The sequence below is a fragment of the Mesoplodon densirostris genome, chromosome 14, assembly GCF_025265405.1.
Source record: "Mesoplodon densirostris isolate mMesDen1 chromosome 14, mMesDen1 primary haplotype, whole genome shotgun sequence".
Classification (NCBI taxonomy): domain Eukaryota; kingdom Metazoa; phylum Chordata; class Mammalia; order Artiodactyla; family Ziphiidae; genus Mesoplodon; species Mesoplodon densirostris.
This window is the reverse complement of record NC_082674.1, coordinates 78,211,048-78,233,719: the sequence shown is the minus strand read 5'-3', so window position 1 is coordinate 78,233,719 and position 22,672 is coordinate 78,211,048. Positions and strand designations below refer to the sequence as shown.

Sequence of the window (22,672 nt, the reverse complement as noted above, 5' to 3'; positions counted from 1 at the left end):
CTCACGCAGCCCCTTCCGCACGCACACGCGTCTCCCCAACACCGCCGTCCGTCCCTCCCCACACGCTTCCCCCGCCTTCACGCCCACCACTTCTCACTGGCCTCCTGGGTTGAATGTAGCCATTCTTTGCGAAGGGAGTCAAGCATTTTGAAGGCATTCTTGTCATTTCAATACCTCCACCAATGGTGGCTATGATGGGGTGTGGTGATGGCATCAGTAGTGACAGGCAGCAAAGGTGGTCAGGATGACGCTGGCTGCTGCTGGAGCAGCGGCAGCTGTGGCCACAGGTGGCGGCCACGGAAGTGAACCCAGTGGGTGAAGCAGGCAAGGCAGCTGGTCTTTGCTGGAGAGATTCCTCTCCACCAGAGCCCACTCTGCCTGGTGTGTGTGGCAAGCGGGAAGTGGCAGGGAATTAAAAATCCATCCCCTTGGGACTCCCCTGGTGGTCCAGCGGTTAACACTCTGCGCTTCCACTGCAGGGGGCACGGGTTCGACCCCTGGTCAGGGAACCAAAATCCCGCAGGCCAAACTAAAAAAAACAAAAGACCCCACGAGAAACAAAAAACCCATCCCCTTACGTAGCCCTCCACCAAATGTAGGGTGTACAAAGGCCCTCACCATGAGAGTGGGAAGCCTACTTCCACTGCTTCCCAGAGTTGCCCAGAAAATGAAGCTGTTGCCCACAGGGATACCTTGCTTGAAAATGCACCTCTGATGGGCTGCCTTCCCTTCCCTGCCTCACTTCCCACAGCTCTACCAGTGCTTTCTGGGATCATCTCCCAAACCCTTGTCTCAAAGTCTGTTTCTGGGGGAATCCAAGCTAAGAGAATGCATCATAAGCCAGGGATTCAAGCACATATGGCACATTAACAAAAACTGACCACATGCCAAGCCAGAAAGTCTAAACAGATTTCAAAAGACTGAAATCATATGAAATATGTTCTCAACCCAATTGCAATTAGGCAAGATAACTAGAAAAATCCCCATATGTTTAGAAATTTAAAAATTCAATTTTAAACGTCTAAATAATCTGAGATCAATGAAAAAAGCAAAATAGCCATGCTTTGGGGAAAAAGTGCATATATTAGAAAAGGGAAAAGGCTGAAAATCAGTGAGCTAAACATTCAAAAAGGTAGAAAACAGAAAATTAAATCCAAGGAAAGAAGGTAATAATAAAGAAGAGATTTAAAAATAAATATATGAAATAGAGAGCACCAACAAAGCCAAAAGCAGATTCTGTGAAAAGATTAATATTGATAAACTCCTGTCAAGACTCATCAAGAAAAAAAGGAAGAGGACACAAATAACCAATGTCAGAAATGAAAAGGGGGGGAGTTCCCTGGTGGTCCAGTGGTTAGGACTCCACACCCTCACTGCCGAGGGCCCAGGTGGGAACTAAGATCCCACAAGCCACATGGCTCAGCCAAAAGAAGAAAAGAGAGAAATGAAAAAGGGGCCTTTGTTACAGGTTTGACAGACCTTAAGATAATATGAGGACATTAAGAACAAATTGATGACAATTTAAAAATTCAGATCATGTGAAAAATTCTTAGAAAAATACATTTTACCCAAACAGATGCAAGAATAGAAACTATGAAGTTTTTATGGGTAAATATGGGCAAAAATTCTTTGCAGGCAAATGCCATCAAGAGGTGGAGTCCCTTCCCCTTCCAGGGCCTTTAATCTGGGTTGGCCTCATGACTTACTTCAACTAGTAGAATGTGGTAAATGCAGTGACTTTGTTTCCATTTTTGCTCTCGTGGACCCCTGGGACCCATCGTGTAAGGAAGCTGGTCTATCCTAGTGGAAGAGAGGCCTGTTAGAGATGTTCTACAACGTCGTCTCCACCTCCATTTTGTCTGCTCTTATCACTTCTTACAGTCACATGGAGGGAACCCCACGCTAGCTTACTCAAGTAAAGACAGGTTGGCTGAAAACATACATAGAAATCTGAGGGCTCAATCCACAGCCCAAGGAAACTGGAGCTGGGAACAGAAAGTCACCAGGACCCAAGCAGCCCTTTCAGGGACCACAGGAACTCATCACAATCCTCTCTCCACAACCTGGGTTTTCTTGTTTGGGCCACATGGCATCCAAGGGCCCCTGCAACCCTGACTGCATAGGACTCCCACCCTGGCTGCTAAGCCAACCAACAACTTCCTTTGTTTTAGTTGTCAAATCCCCAGGGGAGACTCCCAGCTCATTTTTCCAAGCCAGAGCACAAGCCTTAGATTTCAAAGGGCCAGTCCGGTCAGCGCTGACCAGTCACTTCCAGCTTCTGTAAGTCAGGATTACGCTCCAGGGAAGAGCAGCTTATCTGAATGGTGAAGCTGGGTGCAGGCTCTGGGCGCTCTCTGCACGCTTGCCTGTCTACCCTCTGCCCCTTAGGACCTGCCCCTGCAGGAAGACGGATCAACCAGCTGTGCCCACGGAGCCTGTAATCCTGCAGAGAAACATTAAGAAGCTGCGGCAGCCACTGCTGGTACCTACCCGATCCACTCAGCACCCTCCTGTGTGCTGAGGGCTGCTCACTTGACTTCCCACTGCTCTCTGCTCAGGGCCCTCTCTTGGTGGCAGGAGGGCACTCGACCACGCATAGGGCAGTCAACGCCCATGAAAACATCCCTCAATGTCAGATAGGGAGTTGGTGTACGTACACCCCAACTTCCTTGCCCCTGGGATGGGGGAACTGAGGTATGTTCTGTGCCGTCTCCCAGAAGTCCCAGGTGGGACCGAACCTCAGTTGCCCACAGCAGTGACCAGCTTGATAATGCACCTTTTATTGGCTGCCTTCCTCTCTGTCACACCTCTCCACTTCCCTACAAGTATTCCTGGAATCATGCCCCCAGATACTACCTGCACTAAAATTCTCCGGGTTGGACTCTGGAAGGATGCAAACCAAGACAGAAGAGAAGACCAGTGCAGCAAACTCTAAGCCACATCCGTCAATGCAGCTGTTTTCAATACAAAAGCCAGTGTTTTCACCTGCATTGCCTCATGCCCATGTCTATTGCTCAACTGGTTCTGAACTAAGGAGGGAAGGAGGTGTGTTATTTATTGCCCCCCAAGCCTCAAGGAAACACTCAATGAAGACTTGTAAATGCTACAATTAAGGTGAGAAGGAGCCCTTCTCCGTATCCATGCAGCAGGAGACAGGAAATGGATGTTGGCAGAGCTGAGGGGGGAAGAGGGGTCGCCTTAACCCTGGTGAGCAGACAGAGCAGCTTGCCCCGTGCCCCCGGCCCCACCTTGGCACACTAGGTGAAGCTGGGGAACAGGGCCCCGCAGGTGGTGAAGGCAGGAACCAAAGTCTGGTATAGTCTTTATTTATTGTGAGTCTTGATGTCCAGGGAAGCCAGGCCCATGTCCACAGCCCTCAGGACTCCACCTGGCCATTCTTCAGGGGTGCAGGCATCAAGTCCAGTCACTCATGTCCAGTTCTCCTACGGTCTGAAGGGTCCTCAGGAGGCAGGAAGTGGCTGTGCCTGCAGAAAAAAGCCACATCAACACCTACTAGCACCTCTTGTGTACCTGGCCCTGGGACCACTGCTGGCGAGATTAGGCAGACACAGCAGAGGCTGCCCTTGCAGAGCTCACAGCCTGGAGGGAGAGGGTGTCAGGTGATGACCTCGGGTGCAGCGAGCCATCACTGGGAGCAGGGAAGGCAGCTTTCTGCTGGGTTTACACAGCACCTGCTGTGTGCCCAGCACTGTGACAGGCACTAGGGACCCAGCAGTGGATGCAACAGACACACATCTCTGACCCCAGGGAGGGACAGAAAACAAATGCACAAAAACGTGTCAGCGGGTAAATCCTACGAAGAAAACTGCATCAGGGTAAAGAGCAGAGGTGTGTGGACCGGGAGGTACAAGCGGCGCTTTACGCTGTCAGCTGCGCTAACATGAGATGTCTTTATACAGTGTTTTACGGGATGAGCCTGTGTGTTTGCTATTTTGGAGACCAGAGAAGAGAGGAGGCCTGAATTTCACTGCCCCCAATCGGAGAGGGAAAGCTGCAGCTGGGGTGCCATTACCGGGAAGGGGAAGGCAGTCAGGAGGACCTGGGTGCGGGGTTAATGACTCTGAGTGAGCTGGAAAACCACAGGCTTTAAAGGGGACAGATGTGACCCCATTTCCGTTTTTAAAAGCTCCTTTGGCTACCAGCGGGGAGACAGAGAGTAGCAGGGGGGCAGGGCAGGGGTGACCCCAGGAAAACCAGGGAGAGCCTTGGCTGCTCATTCCGGGAGGGAGGGAGCAACTGGCCCTAAGATAGGAAGGTGGGGTCTTTGTTCAGATGCTCAAAAAACTTGAAAGAAGTATCACCAAAATATAATTAATAAACTAGCATGAACAGTATGCAGTCTTTACTGAGTATTTTCTGAAAAGAATTAAAAGTCCATCTCACTGGTGTCTGCTCTTGGAACCTGAACCTTTCACTTATCTGTACCTTATTAAAAAACAAACAAACCAATGTCTACAGGGCCTGGTAGAGGGGCATTTCTCCAGTCTTTAGCCAAGAACTCCTCCGAAACAGGCGATGGGAGGGAAGCAGTTACCAGGCAGTAAAATATAAGCCATAGTGGAGGGAGCTCAGGGATCTTGGGACGATGGAGATGGGCCATGACGGGATTTTCTGAGGGAGGTGACGTCGAAGCTGGGATAAGAATTAGCCAGATGGCATGGGAAGGGCAATCCAGGCAGAGGGAAAGTGAGATAAAAGCCTGGCAGCAGGAGAGACCGGCATTCGAGTAGCTGCATGTTCACTGGGGCACGAAACACAGAGCTTGAGGTGGATGTTGGGTAGAGGCAGGGCCAGAGGCCATGTCCTGCAGGGCCCGAGAGGCTGTGCCGGGGTGTAGACTTGGCCTGGTCAATGTGAGCCATGAAGCAGTACACAGACAGAGTTCCTTTGGGATCACTCTGGGACCTTCACAGAGAACGGACTGAAGGAGTTAAGACAGACAGCATGGAGGTCCAAGAGAAGGCTTCTCTTCTGGATGCAAACAGAGAAGATGGGGCCCCAGGAACCGAGAGAGGGGCAAATGAGAGGGGGTTGAGAGGGAGCTGGTGAAAGATGTGACTTTTGCCTTTGGAGCTTGCAGGCCAGTGGGAGAGACAGTAAACATCTAAACCAGCCATTCTCAACCTTTTTTTAAAAAAAATTATTGCCCCCCACAAGGAGTCTTTTTAGACATTTTTTAAAAATTGCACCCATCCATGACACTTTAATACCATAGATATATAGTGTATATCTGTTTAGGTACTGTATACATTAAAAACAGTTAAGACTTTTTTGCCCCATCCTTACCCCCATTGCCCGGACAGCTGAGAGGCAGTGAGGGCGAGAAAGGGAGAGAGGGTAAGGGAGGAGGTGGATCAGGTCAGCCTGGGGAAGACCACAGAGAACCAGCAGGAGCCTGGGACTTTGTTCTCAGTGTGGATGAGAAGTCACCGAAGAGCTTTAAGCAAAGGTGTAATGTGACTCGTTTTCAGTTCCTAAATGTTCTCTCTGGCCACCGCATGGAGGCAAGGCAAGAGGGGATTCAGGGAGACCAGGGAGAAGGCTGGGGCAGGTACCTTGGCTGTGGAGGCGGGGAGGAGACGGCTGGACTAAAGCAGGGACTATGGAGTGGGTAAGAGGGGAACACGTTCTGATGTTCTGGAAGTGGGATGCATGGTAAAGGTCTGCGTGGGGTGGAGGCTGACTCCAAGGTCTCTACTCTGAGCAGCTAGGAAGATGAAGGGGTGGGATGAAGTGCTGAGCCGCTGTCTTACCTCTGCGGTAGAGGGGGTGTGTGTCGGCTGCACCTGCTCAGCACACTGCAGGAAGCGGCGCACATGTTCTGCACAGTTGCCCACGGCTGCCTCATTCTGTCTAAGACATTCCTCAAAGGCCTCAAAAGGCTCCGCACAGGCCTGGCGGATCTGCCGGATGACTGGGCTGCAGAGGAACGGCATTTCAGGCCCGGGGAGACTTCCACCCCACTGCCCCCCCCGCCCCCCCCCCCACCTGCCCCTTACTTGCCCACACTCACTGGGCGGACGTGCACTGAGCAATGCTCATCTTAAGGTGGTGACAGTCTCGTTGCCATGACTCAGGCTTGGCTGCCACACACTGGCCATACTGCTCCAGCTCGCGGCCACAGTAGCGAGCAGTGATCTCCAGGGCCGCCTGCCTGTGGGACGTGACAGTCTGAGGATAATTCCAGGCAGCAGGCAAGAAAGGGAGTTCTGATCTGAGTCTGGGGTGGCACCCCATGGGGTCTTGGGCAAATCTCAGAGTCTGAAGGGTCCTGGGATAGGGCCAGGGAGGTTTTGAGGTAAGGCATGAGCCTTGGGGGCTGTGGAGCAGGCTGGAAGCTTCTGGGGAGATAGTGGAGGTCCTGAAAAAAAGGTCTGATTATTCCAAGGCAGGCTGTGGAGGTCCTGGAAGAAGGGTCTGGGAGTCTGGGCATCCCCCAGTTTAGGCTTGGGAATCATGCAGAGAAGGCTGAGGGCCTTAGAAGTAACACCTAGAGTCTTCCGAGAGAACCTGGGAGCCCTAAATGAGTTCGAAGGCCCTAAAAGTGAAGGTTAGAGGTCCAAGGGGTGAGGTCTTGGGTCCTGGGGAAGGGTCTCTTGACCAAAGGGTCTTAGAGAAGAGACCTGAAGACAGGGGTACTGAAAGTGAGACTTGAGGCCCTGGGGCAGGTTTGGGGGTCCTGAGGTGGGTCTCAGGGTCCTAGGGGCATCATCTGGAAGCCCTGGGTGAGGCTGGGGCTCTGGGGTAAATCTGGAGGGTCCTACAAATAAGTTCTTCAAGTTCTTGGGAACAAGGTCTGGAACTTCAGCGTGAGATCAGTGGTGTCTAAGAACAAGTCTGTGGGCCCTATAGGTGAGATCTGAGATACTCGACAGACCCGGAAGTTCCAAAAGGTAAAGTCAGATGATCCAGGGGGAGGAACCTGGAGCTCTAAAAGGACGGCTCTAGGAGTCCTAGAGGTCCTGGGAGAAGTCTGGAGTCGTAGGGTTGCAGGGTGAGGGACGAGACCCGGGGTTTTGGGGGGCAAGGCTTGGGGTGTTGCGAGACTGGACCTGAAAGTCCTCCGTTATCACCCGAAAGAGGGGCGGAGCCTAAACGCGCAGAGGGCGGGGCCTGAACACGCGCAGAACTGAGGCTCGTGAAGGACAGCGCTGAATCCTGAGGCTCGGATCTCCAGGGAACAGAGAGGCCAATCCTTCTTCCCGGAGTCCTGGCCTAAGTCCAGATCACTGGGGAAGAGAAAGAATACGGGGGCAGGTACGGGGTAGGGGCTCCCGCTACTCACATCTTGAGGCCGAGGCCGGAGGAGGATCAATGAGGGAGGATAGCCCCGCCTTTTCCGGTATCAGGTTGTCATGGCGGCGCCCAGCCCAGCCGTCCTTGCCTCGTATTTTCCCGGTCGCAGAGCAGACAGGCAGCCCCGTCCCCTTTAGGCCCAACCCGTCATGGCGGCGCCCTACTTCTCCTTCCGGCCCCGACCTCTAATGGTGGCGCCTTGCGTAGCCACTTTCCGGCCCCAGCCGGCTCGGTACTTTGTGCCCTTCCATTTCCGGCTGGCCCTGGCGGCACCGGGAATTCACCGGAAGTACTGGGAAGAATCGCGGTACCTCCGCTCTAAGGCGAGTGCGGCGCCGGTGTGCGCCGCTCCTGTACTTGGCCGCAGCCGCACGCGCTTTTAGCCGCCTTACTGGAGCTGGTGGCCAGCGGCTGCCGCTGCTGCGACCCCTCAACATGCTGCTGTTCGCGGCTTGGTTGGGTGCTGTTGCTGCGGGCTGCTGGGCGCCCGGACACGGAACCTGATACTTGATGCCCCGCTGCATCTTCTGCTCTGCGCGTGCGCTCACTAGCCTCTGGGGACGCTGGTTGTACGCGAGGCGGAGCGGGCGGGAAGGGGGTCACCCCGGGAACAGAAGGAGGCCTGGACCTCTCGTCTACTCAGCCTGGGTTACCCAGACCGTGTCCCCTACACCTTGGCATAAATTATGAAGCCAAGGCGGCCGTGAGTTTTAGTCTTGGCTCCCTGCCACAGTGGGGAAGTTACTTCTCTGTAATTCATCATATGACAACGTTTCCGCCTCCTCGGCTGTCTTCAGGTATGAGGCTTCGTGTGAGTATCCCTTGGTCAGAGAACTGAGCGTCAGTCCTGCTGTCTTGTGTGCAGAGCTTTTTCCAGAGCCAGGGTGAGCCAAAATGAACATAAAATGTAGTTAATCATAGTGGCTTAGAGGAACAAGAGCCATTTGTGAGCAAGTGACAATTGCTTGGAGTCTCAGTACGTTACCGAACTGAAACAGCACAGGTCAGATGGGACTGGAACCCATGGGCTGGGACTCGAACCCACTGTCTTTTCATTGAGATCGCACACCTGGTTATCAGGACTTAAAGAAGCTCAGGTTTTTTCTGTCTGGTTGCCGAAAGAATTCAGTGAGACACAGTGATAGGAAAGAAGTGGATTTATTTAGAGAGATACACTCTGTAAGCAGAATGCAATCCATCTCAAAAGGGGTGAGTGGCCCGGAAATATGGGGTGGTTAGTTTTTATGGGCTGGGTAATTTCTTAGGCAAGTGGGAGGAGTATTCTAACTACTTAGGGGAAGGGGCGGGGATTTCCAGGAGTTGGGTCCCTGCCCACTTATTGACCGCCTGTGGTCAGCCTCAGAACTGTCCTGACACCTGTGGGCATGTCATTTGCATATGCTAGTATATAATGAGGTTCAGAGTCTCCTGGAAGTTGAATCTTCCTCCATCTTGGGCCTAATCGGTTCTAGCCAGTTGTTGTCATACCTGCAACGGCTCTGTCATTCTTTTACTTTTTTTTATTTGTTTGTTTTGGCCACGACACACAGCTTGAGGGATCTTAGTTCCCTGACCAGGGATTGAACCCAGGCCCAGGGCAGTGAAAGCGCCAAGTCCTAACAACTGGACTGCCAGGGAGTTCCCAGGGAAACGTTTTTAAAGACAGTGTGAGGGAGCAGGGTTGTGGGGTGTGTGATCAGCTCCAGACATTCTTCTCATTGGTTGGTGGGAGTCATTATCATCAGCTTTCTGGTTCCAACCAGTCTGGGGTCTACGTGCCTCCATCTGGTGAGGGTTTCAGTATGTGCAAAACAGCTCAAAGGGCACGGCTCAGAATATTATCTGTAGTCCCTGAGGAGGAACTAAAGGGCCTTGACTTTGTTTAATGGCTAAACTATTATTATTTTGTCTTGTTTGACTGTTTTCCTTTCTGCATTTTCTCACTTCTCTGATTTCAAGTTGTTTTTTTTTTTGCGGTACGTGGCCTCTCACTGTTGTGGCCTCTCCCATTGCGGAGCACAGGCTCCAGACGCGCAGGCTCAGCGGCCATGGCTCACGGGCCCAGCTGCTCCGCGGCATGTGGGATCTTCCCGGACCGGGGCACGAACCCATGTCCCCTGCATCGGCAGGCGGACTCTCAACCACTGTGCCACCAGGGAAGCCCCCACTTCTCTGATTAAATTTACTTTTTGGAACTTGGGGAAGGCCCAGGAGGCTAAAGTTTTTCTACAGACAGAAGGTAGGCAGAGGACATGGGGAGGAGGTGTGTTCTGGGAGGGCCCCAAAGGGTCCTGCTTGGTTGCAAGTGTGCTCGTCTGTAAAATGGGGATGATAACAGTGAAATTCTTCACATAAGATATAGTATATTTGAGCGTTTTAGCATGGAGCCTGGAAGAGAGGAAGGGAACAGCGTCAGCATCTCTTCTCTTTGGCTTCATATGTAGACTAAATTCTCAAGTTTTCCCTTCCTGGGAGAGTGAAACCTTAACCTGTCCCATGCCCTCCCCCTGAGTCTTATCCCAAAGTCCAGGTAATATGCTTCCTCCAGGGAAGGGTTTCAAACGTTTGACACTCATGCCTCCAAACTTCTAGTTGCCTTTTGGCCTGTGGCTCAAGAGTGTAACTTCCTCTCTAGGAATCAAAGGTAAGGGGGACCCAAGTGACCCTAGGGTTTGGAGCGAAGCAGATGTGGGCTTGAACCTGAGATCTCGGACAGAGTACTTCTCTCTGTTTCAGTTTCCTTGTAACAGATGTTTCAGGATTTCCTGGTGAGTAGAAACTGAGATGACATATGCAAAGCACCTGGTATGGAGCACTTTTATTTTCTTTCTAGCCTTATCAGAGTTTATGTTGACCTAAAACAAATAGGCTGCCAGTTTCTTCTCCAGCAAAAGTGGGTTTATTCGAGATCAGTAAAGAAATACAGTTAACAGGTCTGCAACCATAGCAAGCCAGATGCAAGTCCCAGCATAGCAAGGAGAGGAGAGCTCTTTTAAAGAGGGGCAAAGGAAATGGGGAGGACTGTAGTAAAGAGAGCCCATTGGAGGGATTGGGAGTTTGAAGTTTAGCGGCATTTTATTGGCTAAGTCCTGACAGTCTCCTTGGCTGAGCTCTTGCTAGGGAAGAAGAGGAGCCTCCTCCTGTTGGGTTCAGTTATGTGTGAGGGTGTGAGTGCGCCCCCTTCTGACCTCCCGACTCTTGTTTTAATTTTGGTTCTGTTTATTACTTTTTACAATGATTGTTGTATATATTTGTTGGCTTATTTTCTGCCTACTTCAAAGCCCTGTGAAGCCCATGAGAGAAGGGGCTTTGTATCTGTATCATGGTCACTGCTGGCTACCCCACAGCATGGGGCCTGGCCAAGTAATAGTGGAATGAATGAAACAGCGTGCTCATAGGATTGCATGAGGATAATGATGAAATAAAATTGTTTTTAAGGCAGGACAAGAAAATATTTAAACATAAAATTCTCAAAATAAAAAAAGGAAAGCAAAATTCTCTCTCTGCCCATTTGAGCCACTACCCTCTCCCTTTCATTGTGCATTGGGCATCTGCATTGTACCTCAACTAGATCCCCTAAGAAGATACAGGAAAAAAAAAAAAAAAAAAAAAAAGAAGATACCGAAATGCCTACTTGACAAAGAGAAAACAAAAAGCGATTTCCTCCTGGCACCAGCAAAGTAACTCCTAGGAGATAACATTCCTTTCGCAATCCTGTAAGCAATCACGATGACCCACTACTCTCCTTGTTGGACTGTGTAAACTGTCAATATGTTACTTTGATGTATAAGCCTTTGTCTCAAAAATTTATATAACAAAGCAGTTATACTCCAATGAAGTTGTAAAATAATTAAAAATTTAAAAAATAATAAAATAAAAATAAATTTATATAACTGTGCCTTGACCTCTGACAAGCAGAACAGTCCTCAGAACTTCCTGAAAGACTGTCTCCTGGGTTATAACCCTCAGCTTGGCTTGAGTAAAATTTTCCATGTCTTAGATTGATCACTGATTAATTTTTTGTTGACCGTAACATGAGATCCAGTTATTCACTGTTGACGAAAAACTGATCAGTTGATCTAAGAGAGAATTGGAAATTTTTATTTTATTCTTAAAAAATATTTATTTATTTATTTAGGTTGTGCCAGGTCTTAGTTGCGGCAGGCGGGCTCCTTAGTTGTGGCATGTGAACTCTTAGTTGAGGCATGCAGGAGGGATCTAGTTCCCTGACCAGGTATTGAACCCAGGCCCCCTGCATTGGGAGCGTGGAGTCTTACCCACTGTGCCACCAGGGAAGTCCCTGGAAAATTTTATTTGAGGCAAATTTGAAGATAATAACCTGGGAGGAGCATCTCAGAAAGTTCTGAGAACTGTTCCACCCTTTAGAAGTCAAGACACAGTTTATATAAGTTTTCTGAGACAGAGGGCTGTACGTTAAATGATGTATTATTGACAGTTTACATAATTCCAGATTTGAGCACCATCACAGTGGGTCGTGTGACCCTTTATAAGATCAAGAAGGAATGTACTTTTTTAAGGAGTTGTCTTATTTATGCTAGGAGAATGTTGCTGTTTACGGTTGAGTAGGTATTTCTGCTGAGGGGGGAGGTTTGGTCAATGCATAATGCAGATGCACAATGCACAGTGCGGTGGGGAGAGGGGAGGCCAAAGGGCAGAGAAGAATTTTTATATTCACATTTTTCTTGGGCTTCCCTGGTGGCGCAGTGGTTAGAATCCACCTGCCAATGCAGGGGACCCAGGTTCTATCCCTGGTCCAGGAAGATCCCACATGTCGCAGAGCAAGTATGCCCATGCGCCACAACTACTGAGCCCACAGGCCACAACTACTGAAGCCCGCATGCTCTAGGGCCCGCATGCCGCAGCTACTGAGCCCACGTGCTGCAACTACTGAAGCCCGCATGCCTAGAGCCTGTGCTCTGTGACAAGAGAAGCCACCGCAATGAGAAGCCTGCACACCACAATGAAGAGTAGCCCCCGCTCACCGCAACTAGAGAAAGCCTGTGCACAGCAATGAAGATCCACACAGCCAAAAAAAAAAATTTTTTTTCTTGTCATAAATATGAACTTTATTTCACACACTAATATGATACTTATTAAGTGCCGTGTATGTGCCAGGAACTGTTCTGCCAGCTGGGGAGACAGCAGTGGATAAAAGAGACCAAAAATTATACTGATAAAAAGTTAAAGAAGACAGTTCAGGTGATACAAATTTTAACACGTCATGAAGCAGACCGTCTCCAGAGAACCACAACATGGGGTGGAGGGCAGGAGGCTTTTATAGGATAAAGAATAAAGAACAAGGAAGAGAGAAACAGAAAATATCTGATAGGCTCAGGCCACATATTCAACCTTGTTTGAGGTGAGAAGGAAGAAGGAAATAAGCCCAGAGTTGGCTTGGCATTTGGGGATTGGCTAACTGGACATACTGTGCTGGTCAAGTGGAGCATTACAGGGATTTGAAAGTTACTTAAGTTTCGGTTTGCAGGCCTGGCACCCAGGGCTGAATTGGCTCTATCTTGAGCCTGTAAAGTTTTATTTCAACAGTACCAGAGTGGAACTTAACATTCTAATGGGAGAAACAGACAGTCATCACAGTAAATAAGAAAAGCATATACTGAATGAGTGATGAATGGTAAAGAGGATGATCAAACTGGGAAGGGACTGGGAAGTGTTGAGAGAGTGACAACTTTCTCGGTAGAATGTCCAGGGAAGGTGTGATGATATGATTATAATAAACATAATATTTGGTCTTCATCCACTGTTCAGCACAGAGCTCCTGAAACCCTTGGCATTTCCTACGAAATGAGAGCAACAAAGGAGTCTTTTGTTCTGCTAATGAGGTGACTTTGGGGCCACACCTAAGGATGGGGGCTGGTTGCTAGGAGAAACAACCCTGTGATTAGATGGTTGGAGCTTTCAGTCTCACCCTCCTGACTTCTGGGGAGAGGGAAGGGGCCAGAGGTTTAATCAGTTATATATGGCCAATGATTTAATTACTCATGCCTATGTAATGAAGCCTCCATAAAAACCCAAAAGGAAGGGGTTTGGAGAACTTCCAGGTTGATGAACATGTGCAGATGCGGGAGAGTGGCCTGTTGCAGAACTTGGAAGCTTCATTCAAGCCCTTTCCCCATACCTTGACCTATGCGCCTCTTCCATCTGGCTGTTCTGAGTTATATCCTCAGTTATATCCTTGGTCATATAGCAAGTTAAAATGTTTTTTTCTGAGTTCTGCGAGCCACTCTAGCAACTTCATTGATCAAAAGGAGGGGACTGTTGAAACCTCCAGTCTGTCGCCAGTTGGTCAGAAGCACAGGTGACGACCTGGACTCAGGATTGCCCTCTGAAGTGTGTGTGGGTACGGGGGGCAACGGAAGACAGTCTTGTAGGACTGAGCCCTTAACCTGTGGAATCTGATGCTATCTCTCGGTAGATGGAGAAACTCTGCCCTAATGGGTTAACAGAAACTGGTGACTAACAGAAATTCTTGAGCTTGTCTTACAGAACAGCAGGTAAGGGAACAGCGTGTTGAAAAAGTTTGCTTGGGGCTTCCCTGGTGGCACAATGGTTAAGAATCCGCCTGCCAATGCAGGGGACACGAGTTCGAGCCCTGGTCCGGGAAGATCCCACATGCCACGGAGCAACTAAGCCCTTGTGCCACAACTGCTGAGCCTGCACTCTAGAGCCTGCGAGCCACAACTACTGAAGCCTGTGTGCCTAGAGCCTGTGCTCCCCAACAAGAGAAGCCACCGCAATGAGAAGCCCGCGCACCACAGTGAAGAGTAGTCCCCGCTCACAGCAACTAGAGAAAGCCTGCCTGCAGTGAGAGACCAACATAGCCAAAAATAAATAAATAAAATAAATAAATTTTAAAAAGTTGGCGTGCCCAACGCACAGTGAGGCTAAATGAACCGAAACATTGAAGTTTGGAGCAAAGAAAGGTTTATTGCAGGACCAAGCAAGGAGAACGGTGCCTTGTGCTCAAAAACCCCGAACTCCCCAATGGTCTGGGGGGAGAAGTTTTTATATTCAAAATTTGGGTTGAGGGCTGCAGGGTGTGTGACTTCCTTCTGATGGAACTTTTAGTTCCTGCTTTTGCCCCTCCTTTTTTGTTTGTTTGCTTGCTGTGCTGTGCGGCCTGTGGGATCTTAGTTCACTCACCAGGGATCAAACCCAGGCCATGGCAGGAGTCCCAACCGCTGGACCACCAGGGAATTCCCCTGCTTTTGCCCCTTCTGAAATGATTAATTGCTTGGGTCTCTTTTCTGAAACTTGAGAAACTAAGACGGAGGTGGGGGAACATGGAGGGACCTGCAACTGGGACGGCCCTGCAGGGCTCCGCTCAATTTCATTAAGACTGGTCGAGACCACTGACCCTAAAACTGGGCCTGCACAAGTGTCAGATGAACGACTTTTTGATATCAGAGGGCTGGAAACTCCACCCTCAGATCATGCTAATGATCTGAACTAACTTTTGAACATGGATCTCATGAAGAAGCATGTAATTCAGATATGCCTGAGCAGAACACCTCCCTTTTCCCTACCTGCAGCAACCCTTTCCCCATGCCTAACTGAGGCCACTCTGCTGCTTTTCTTTTTTTTTTAATTAATTTAGTTAGTTAGTTTTGGCTGTGTTGGGTCTTTGTTGCTGCGCGCGGGCTTTCTCTAGTTGCGGTGAGCAGGGGCTACTCTTTGTTGCTGCGTGCGGGCTTTCTCTAGTTGCGGCGAGCAGGGTCTACTCTTTGTTGCGGTGTACAGGCTTCTCATTGCAGTGGCTTCTCTTGTTCTAGACCATGGGCTCCAGTCACACAGGCCCAGTAGTTGTGGTGCACGGACTTAGTTGCTCCGTGGCATGTGGGATCTTCCCGGTCCAGGGCTCGAACCCGTGTCCCCCACATTAGCAGGAGGACTCTCAACCACTGCACCACCAGGGAAACCCCTTTTTAAAAAAATTTATTTATTTTATTTTATTTATTTTGGGCTATGTTGTGTCTTTGTTGCTGCGCGCGGACTTTCTCTAGTTGTGGCGAGCAGGGGCTACTCATTGTTGCGGTGCGCGGGCTTCTCATTGCAGTGGCTTCTCTTTGTTGCACAGCACGGGCTCTAGGTGCACGGGCCTCAGTAGTTGCAGCACATGGGCTCAGTAGTTGTGACTCGCAGGCCCTAGAGCACAAGTTCAGTAGTTGTGGCACGTGGGCTTAGTTGCTCCATGGCATGTGGGATCTTCCCGGACCAGGGATTGAACCCATGTCCCCTGCGTTGGCAGGTGGATTCTTTAACCACTGTGCCACCAGGGGAGTCCCACCCTGCTTCTTTATCCCATAAATATCCCTTTGGGGAGGCAGCTCTGAGACTTGTTCCGCCATCTCCTTGCTTGGCTGCCTTGTGAGTAAACTCTTTGCTGCAAACCTCGGCATCTCAGTGCTTGGCTTGCTGCGTGTTGGGAAAATGAACCGAGCTTGGTAACAATAGGATCGGAATTCAGTTGAATTATAGGACAGCCAGCTGGTATCTGGAGAATTGCTTGGTGGTGGGGAACACTCCACCCTTTGGAATTGGGTGCAGAACTTTAGAAGACCTCCGTGAGAGAGTACCATTGAGCAGAGGCCTAAGAGGGGGTGGGAGGAGCCGCAGGGACAAGTGTCCAGGCAGAGAGAACAGCCAGTGCAAAGGCCCTTACCTGAGGTGGGAACGTGCAGGATGCGTTCAAGGACCACGAGGCCGGGCCAGTGTAGCTGGAGCAGAGGGAGCCACGTGGCGAATGAAGAGGGAGATAGGGCAGCAGCAGGAGGCCGCATGGGTGAGGCCTTCCAGGCCATTATAAGGACTGGCTCATACACTGAGTGAGATGGTGGATGGGGCCCTGGATTCTGCTTTTAGTGAGCTTCCCAAGGTAAGTCTACCCATAATAGTGTTTGAGGTTTCAGTGAGAAGCCAGAGAGGCAGAAAGGAAGCCCTTCCTTTAGGCCAGTTCATCTAGAATGGAGGTCCTAGTATTGCTGCCCTCTGAGGAGTGTCCTAGAAGCAGAAACACTCAAAAACAGATACACAAAAACAACTCCCCCTTGAATTAAAGATTCATTTAGGTTGGGCTTCCCTGGTGGCACAGCGGTTAAGAATCCGCCTGCCAAGGCAGGGGACACGGGTTCGAGCCCTGGTCCGGGAGGATCCCACGTGCCGCGGAGCAGCTAAGCTGGTGCACCACAACTCCCGAGCCCGTGTGATGCAACTACTGAAGCCTGCGCGCCTAGAGCCTGTGCTCCACAACGAGAGAAGCCACCGCAACAAAGAGTAACCCCTGCTTGCCGCCATTAGAGAAAGCCCACGCACAGCAACGAGGACCCAATGCAGCCAAAAATAAATAAATAGATAAATTTATTTTTAAAAAAGATTCATCTAGGTTAAAAAGTACCTATTCAAAAATGCAGGCCCCTCTGAGCATGGTTCATGATTGCTTTCTTTCTGACGCTTAGCTGAGAATAGCACTGAGAATTGGGGGAGATTGAGAGGGAGAGGAAGAATCCACTGTTTGATTTCATGTGAGATTTGCACATTTCAGCAGGAAGGGAGAAAGGTGTGGTGAAAGGAACGGGATAGGGGAGCAGGTTGTCTGGAAGGGGACTGGCCAGGGAAAGAGGGAAGGGGTCAGGGCACATCAGGGTTTTGTTTTTTTTGTTCCCCTCTCCCCCCAGCTTTAATGAGGTATGTATGACACATGAAAATTATATTTGTATGGTGTGCAATGTGATGTTTCAATATAGTTTAGATTGTGAAATGCTTACCACAACTAAGCTGATTAACGTGTCCATCACCTTGAAACCACACTCATTCTCGGATGGAACTTGAACCCAGCCAGAACTCAGATTGGGACTTGAACCCATGACCCCTTACTTAGGAGGGGACTCGAGCCCCTGTCTTTTCATTAAAACTGCTCACCTGGTGTCAGGACTTACTGAAGCTCAGGTTCTTTTGTTTTGATGCAGAAAGAATTCAGCGTGAGGTAAAGTGGCATTCAAGGAGTTTATTAGCATAGGACAGTTGTGAGAGAGACAAGCGGGCAGGCAAGGGAGCGCAGCCCCAGGAGCAAAGAGGGCTCCATTTTTATAATCAAAGAAAAAGTGGGGAGGGGAGACCACCTTTTTCCTCATTCCTGGGTAGACATCAAGGCTTACATCATTAGTTCCTCCTTTAACCCTATATGGTCTGAGACCGTCATGGTGCTATTTGAATCCTATGTATATTAGGGTGGTGACATATACTAAAATATGGTAATTCATCTCAGGTTTCCGTATAATGTCCCCTTTCACCTAGTTTCTTCACCCTTTCACCTGTACAAAGTCCTGTCTTGGCTACATGCAGAAGTGATACTTTTCGAGGACCATTAACTCCCCGACTTCATGTAACAAGATATAGACCCCGTATCTATAGTCTTGTGGGTTTTTTGTTGTTTTTTTGGCCACGCCACATGGCTTCTGGAATCTTAGCTCCCCGACCAGGGATTGAACCCGGGCCCTCAGCAGTGAAAGTGCAGAGCCCTAACCACTGGACCACCAGGGAGTTCCCTATTGTCTTGTGTTTTAGCTGTCAGGAGTTGTGGCTTGAGTGTGCCTGGCACTTGAATGCGCCTGGTGTTCCTTCAAGGTCGAGTAGATTGTTGCTAGATCACTGGATCCTTTTCTTGAGTGTCGTTAGCTTACAGGAGTCTCCCAGACTCTCTTAAAATTCCCTTTCTACCTTTAATCCCCTAGTGGGGTTTCTAAACCAACCATTTAATTATCCTTCTCTGTCCCTAGCAGCCTCACGTAGTTACCATTGTGTGTGTGTGATGAGAACATTTGAGATCCACTCTCTTGGCAGATGTCAGGGACGTCATACATTATTGCTAACTGTGCTCACCGTGCTGTATGTTAGGTTTCTGGGACTCATTCATCCTATACCTGGGTTTGTGCCCTTTGACCCACGTCCCCCCACCTCCCCCACTCCCTGGGCCTGGCTACGCTGCTCCTGTGAGTTTGACTTTTTAATTTATTTATTTAAATTATGTTTTAGCTCCACAGAGTTTGTTTTTATTAATTTATTGATCCATTTATTTTTGGCTGCGTTGGGTCTTCGTTGCTGCGCGCCAGCTTTCTTTAGTTGCAGCGAGTGGGGGCCACTCTTCATTGCGGTGCGCGGGCCTCTGACTGCAGCGGCCTCTCTTGTTGCGGAGCACAGGCTCGGGGCACACGGGCTTCCGCAATTGTGGCGCGCGGGCTTAGTTGCTCTGCGGCATGTGGGATCCTCCAGGACCAGCGCTTGTACCCACGTCCCCTGCATTGGCAGGCGGATTCCTAACCACTGCGCCCCCAGGGGGGTTTTACTTGTTTAGATTCCACATATCAAGTAGATCACGCAGTGTTTGCTCCGTGAAATAAGCTAGACACAGGAAGACATAATGCCTTCCAGGGAGCGCGTGTCGGAGTTGGTGAGGGGCAGGGTTGTGTGGTGGGAGGATGCACTTGTAGACTGACCCGGAGAGAGTTTTAGTTCAGGGCTTCGATCCCTGGCCAGACTGAGGGCCGTCACGGATGGCAGCACAGACATGACTTTGACCAGATGATCTCCGACCTGGCAGCAAAGTGAGTGCTGACCCTCGATCCCTTGAAGGGGCTGTGAGGCAGCCTGTGATGGTGCCTGGGCGTACAGGTGGTTTCCTGACGGGGTGTTACGAGAAGGCTCTGTAGACCAGGAGAGGGTCTGGTCTCTTGGTCCCACGGGCTCCTCTCCTCTTGGGTGGCTTCACCCACCACCCTCAACTCTTGGGCTTCCTTCTGTCTTTTCTGGAAGCTCTGCACTCCTGATCTTAGGTTGTAGGGCATGTTGGAGGGGAGGCAAATCCTGAGGAGCCCCGCGCACGTAAAGTCTCCCGGTGTGAGGACAGCGGTGAGCGGATACACCCTGCCAGCCACCTTCCACCTTTTCTCAGTGACGTGGAACTTCAGGGCCTCCCCTCCTGTGGAAGGAGTGGCACAGGAACTTGTTAGAGGAAACCACGTGCTCTGAGGGGGTCTCTTGCCCCCTTTTCTCCATCGTAGGCCCTTTAGTTTAAAAATCGGAACTGTGATCAATTCCACCCTCAGTGGGGACTTCCCTGGTGGTCCATTCGTAAAGAATCCACCTTCCAATGCAGGGGACGTGGGTTCGATTCCTGGTCAGGGAACCAAGATCCCACATGCTGCGGGGCAACGAAGCCTGTGCGCCACAACTCCTGAGCCTGCGTGCCACAACTAGAGAGCCCGCGCGCTGCAACTACAGAGCCCACACACGTCAACTAGAGCCCGCGTGCCGCAAACCATAGAGCCTACGCACCCTGGAGCCCATGCGCCACAACAAGAGAGAGAAAAACCCGCACGCCACAACTAGAGAGAAGCCCGAGCGCCGCAACAAAAAGATCCCGCACGCCACAACGAAGAGCCGACACAGACAAAAGAAAGTCCATCCTCCACTCCAGCTGCTGGATTCCAGCCGTCTGCCAGTCTAGGCAGGGCCGGGAGGCCTGAAGGAGGGTATACCTGCGGGTTCCTGCCGTGCTCTCAGGTCTGTATTAAGGTGCTGGGCAGGGGAGGTTTTGGGGAAGAGGTGGAAGCTGTGACTGTGGCCTTCCTGAGTGACGGCAGGCACGCTGCAGGTGAGAGGAGGACGCGGCGCCCTCGTGAGGCCGGACTCAGACTTCTGCCCCCTGGGAGCAGGGGAGCAGCTCCCTCCTGGGGGCCAGTCTTAGACAAGACCTCGGCCGCCCACCCACGGTAGCTCCTTCCCTCGTGCACTGGGCCGGGAGCTGCTGGGGCTCCCGTGGGCCCGGCCCCCTCCTCAGCACTGCCCGAGCCTTCCTTACCCGCCGCAGGTTCACGGGGTGCGAGGCTCAGGAGAGGTGTGGTTTTACCAGCTGCAGCTGATGAATGGGTCCCAGCACCCAACGCCTTCCTCCAGGTCCTCCAGAGCTGTGGGCCAAAAGGAGGCCAAAGGAGGCGCACAGAAACCGGTCACAGATGCAGGGCATTGCCCTTTTTTTTTTTTTTTTTTCTTTTTCTTTTCTTTTTTTTGGCTGTGCTGCAAGGCTTGCAAGATCTTAGTTCCCTAACCAGGGACTGAACCTGGGCCCTTGCTGGTGAAAGTGCAGAGTCCTAACCACTGGACTGCCAGGGAATTCCCTCTGCTTTGCCTTTAAAGTGCATTTGATGTTTCAAACAGAACTTGGCACCTCGTGGGAAGGAAAAAGGAAGCATGGGAAGGGTTCATTAGGTGGTTTGGTTCTCTGACAGCCAGTCTGGGCCCCTTCACCTCCCCCTCACTGATCCCCATGGAGGTACCTAAATTTCACTTTTAGAGCCCATGCTATTCAACGGTGTGCTCCACCAGGCACTGAGCTTCGGCTGTGTACGTTTCCTGAGGTTGTTGAACAGTCTGCCACAAACTAGGTAGGCAGAAATGTGTTCTCTCACAGCTCAGGCCAGAAGTCCAGAATCAGGGTGCTGGCAGGTAGATTCCTTCGGGAGACTGGGAGAATCTGTTCCAGGCTCGTTTCCAGCTTCTGGTGGTTGCCGGCAGTTCTTGGCCCTCCTCGGCTAGTAGACACATCACGGCAGTCCTGAGATGTGGCCTCTTTTACAAGACAGATGGGAAGGAGTCGCAAGTGGTTTCTCATTAGGAACGTAGATGAAAGAAAGCTCGTATCTTGACTGCCAGAGGGATTGAGTGCTGTGAATCTACCCCATAGATTTGTCTTTGTCTCCAAGTGGGCTGGGCCTGGAGGTCTGACTTCTAGCAGGACCCAGGGATGGGTACTGCCAGAAACCAAAATCTGTCATTCAATTGTGTATTTACTTCTTTCATCTAGGGTACTCATAATAGGGCTTCCCTGGTGGCGCAGTGGTTGAGAGTCCGCCTGCCGATGCAGGGGACACGGGTTCGTTCCCCGGTCCGGGAAGATCCCACATGCTGCAGAGCGGCTGGGCCTGTGAGCCATGGCCACTGAGCCCACGCGTCCGGAGCCTGTGCTCCGCAACGGGAGAGGCCCGTGTACCACAAAAAAAAAAAAAAAAAAAAAAAAAAAGGTACTCATAATAAATTTTTCAATTATGCAACACTTCATTCATGGTTATGAGTAACTTGTTCAGTTTTACATTTAGCTCTATCTTCCCATTGAAGATATTTTTCTCCGCTTTTCATGGAGTTGCATAAAATATTAATTCAATCTTTTGAGTATATTTTTCCTTTAAGTAGATTTTTTGCTTGTTCTATTCATTTATTGAGATTATATACCTATATATATTTACACATATGAATTTCACACACACACAGATCTTGTATATACCATTCTTACTTGAGTAAATACATTAATTTGGGCTCACCAACACTCCACTCAGATACAAATCATCATCAGTGCTGCATATGGCAGTTTGTTTCAGCAGACACCCGTTTGTTCTGCCAGCAATCCATTCACAGGGGAAAACCTTTCTTTCAGGCTCATTTCTAAATCCTTCCTTTTAATAGGTACAAGTGCTTATATTCTCATACTCCAGATCCATCATTTGTGTTCACAAACACTTCATTTATAGATAAAAACACATCACTCGTTCTCATTAGATACACTCGTTGTTACACCAACATTCAACTCAGAGATAAGTAACCTACCATTCAGTGTTGTGTACACTACTTTTGAGTAGGTATAGTCCTTTCCATTCTAACCACATTTTATTCCAGGGACCCACAATATGCATTGTATATAGGTGTTTCCTTTCTGTAGACACCTTCTTTTGTTTCTGTTTTCTACCAACATTCCATGTATAGATATATTTTGCTTCATTCTCCTTTGTGTATAAATCCTTCCTTTCAGTAGTTATGTTCATTTAGATTCATAAACTCTTCATTCAGGGAGATATAAAAGTATGACTCAATTATGTATATGGAAATGTCTTATGTTAATATATTACTGTTCTGCCAACATTCCATTCATAGAGATACACAGCATATAATTGTGTGTATAGTTTTTCCCATTCTATAATAGTTTATTCTAAAAAATACCATTCATTCTTATGTTCAGGTATTTCCTTTGAGTAGGTAATTTTGTTTTATACAAACTGTCCATTCATAGATATACTTCATATCATTCCGTGTTGAGTATAGCTCTTTTGGGATATTTTTGTTCTAGTCACATATAGAATTCAGTCTTGAGTTGTATTTTTCTATGTGTTTTAGCAGCCATTCACTCATAGACACGTTACACACACCATTCAGTTTTACCGCTCTTTCCTTCAATAAATACATCATTTTTTGTTATACCAAGACCCAGTTT

General features: G+C 49.6%; 1 protein-coding gene across 1 annotated transcript; it reads right to left on the bottom strand.

Moving 5' to 3' along the window:
- Positions 1 to 3,087: 3,087 nt before the first annotated feature.
- On the bottom strand, positions 3,088 to 7,667 carry CHCHD5 (coiled-coil-helix-coiled-coil-helix domain containing 5). The gene is made up of 4 exons (XM_060117853.1): positions 7,307 to 7,667; positions 6,035 to 6,175; positions 5,775 to 5,940; positions 3,088 to 3,485 (listed from the first exon to the last, which is right to left on the bottom strand). Coding segments are annotated over exons 1-4 (333 nt in total). The 5' UTR covers positions 7,309 to 7,667; the 3' UTR covers positions 3,088 to 3,461.
- Positions 7,668 to 22,672: the final 15,005 nt, after the last annotated feature.

Bases quoted from the DNA above. Each gene is read 5' to 3' on its own strand.
- CHCHD5 (XM_060117853.1), bottom strand. The intron at 5,941-6,034 runs GTGAGTGTGGGC...GTTCCTCTGCAG, and splicing joins GCTCAGTGCACGTCCGCCCA to CCCAGTCATCCGGCAGATCC. The intron at 3,486-5,774 runs GTAAGACAGCGG...TTTTTTCTGCAG, and splicing joins ACACCCCCTCTACCGCAGAG to GCACAGCCACTTCCTGCCTC.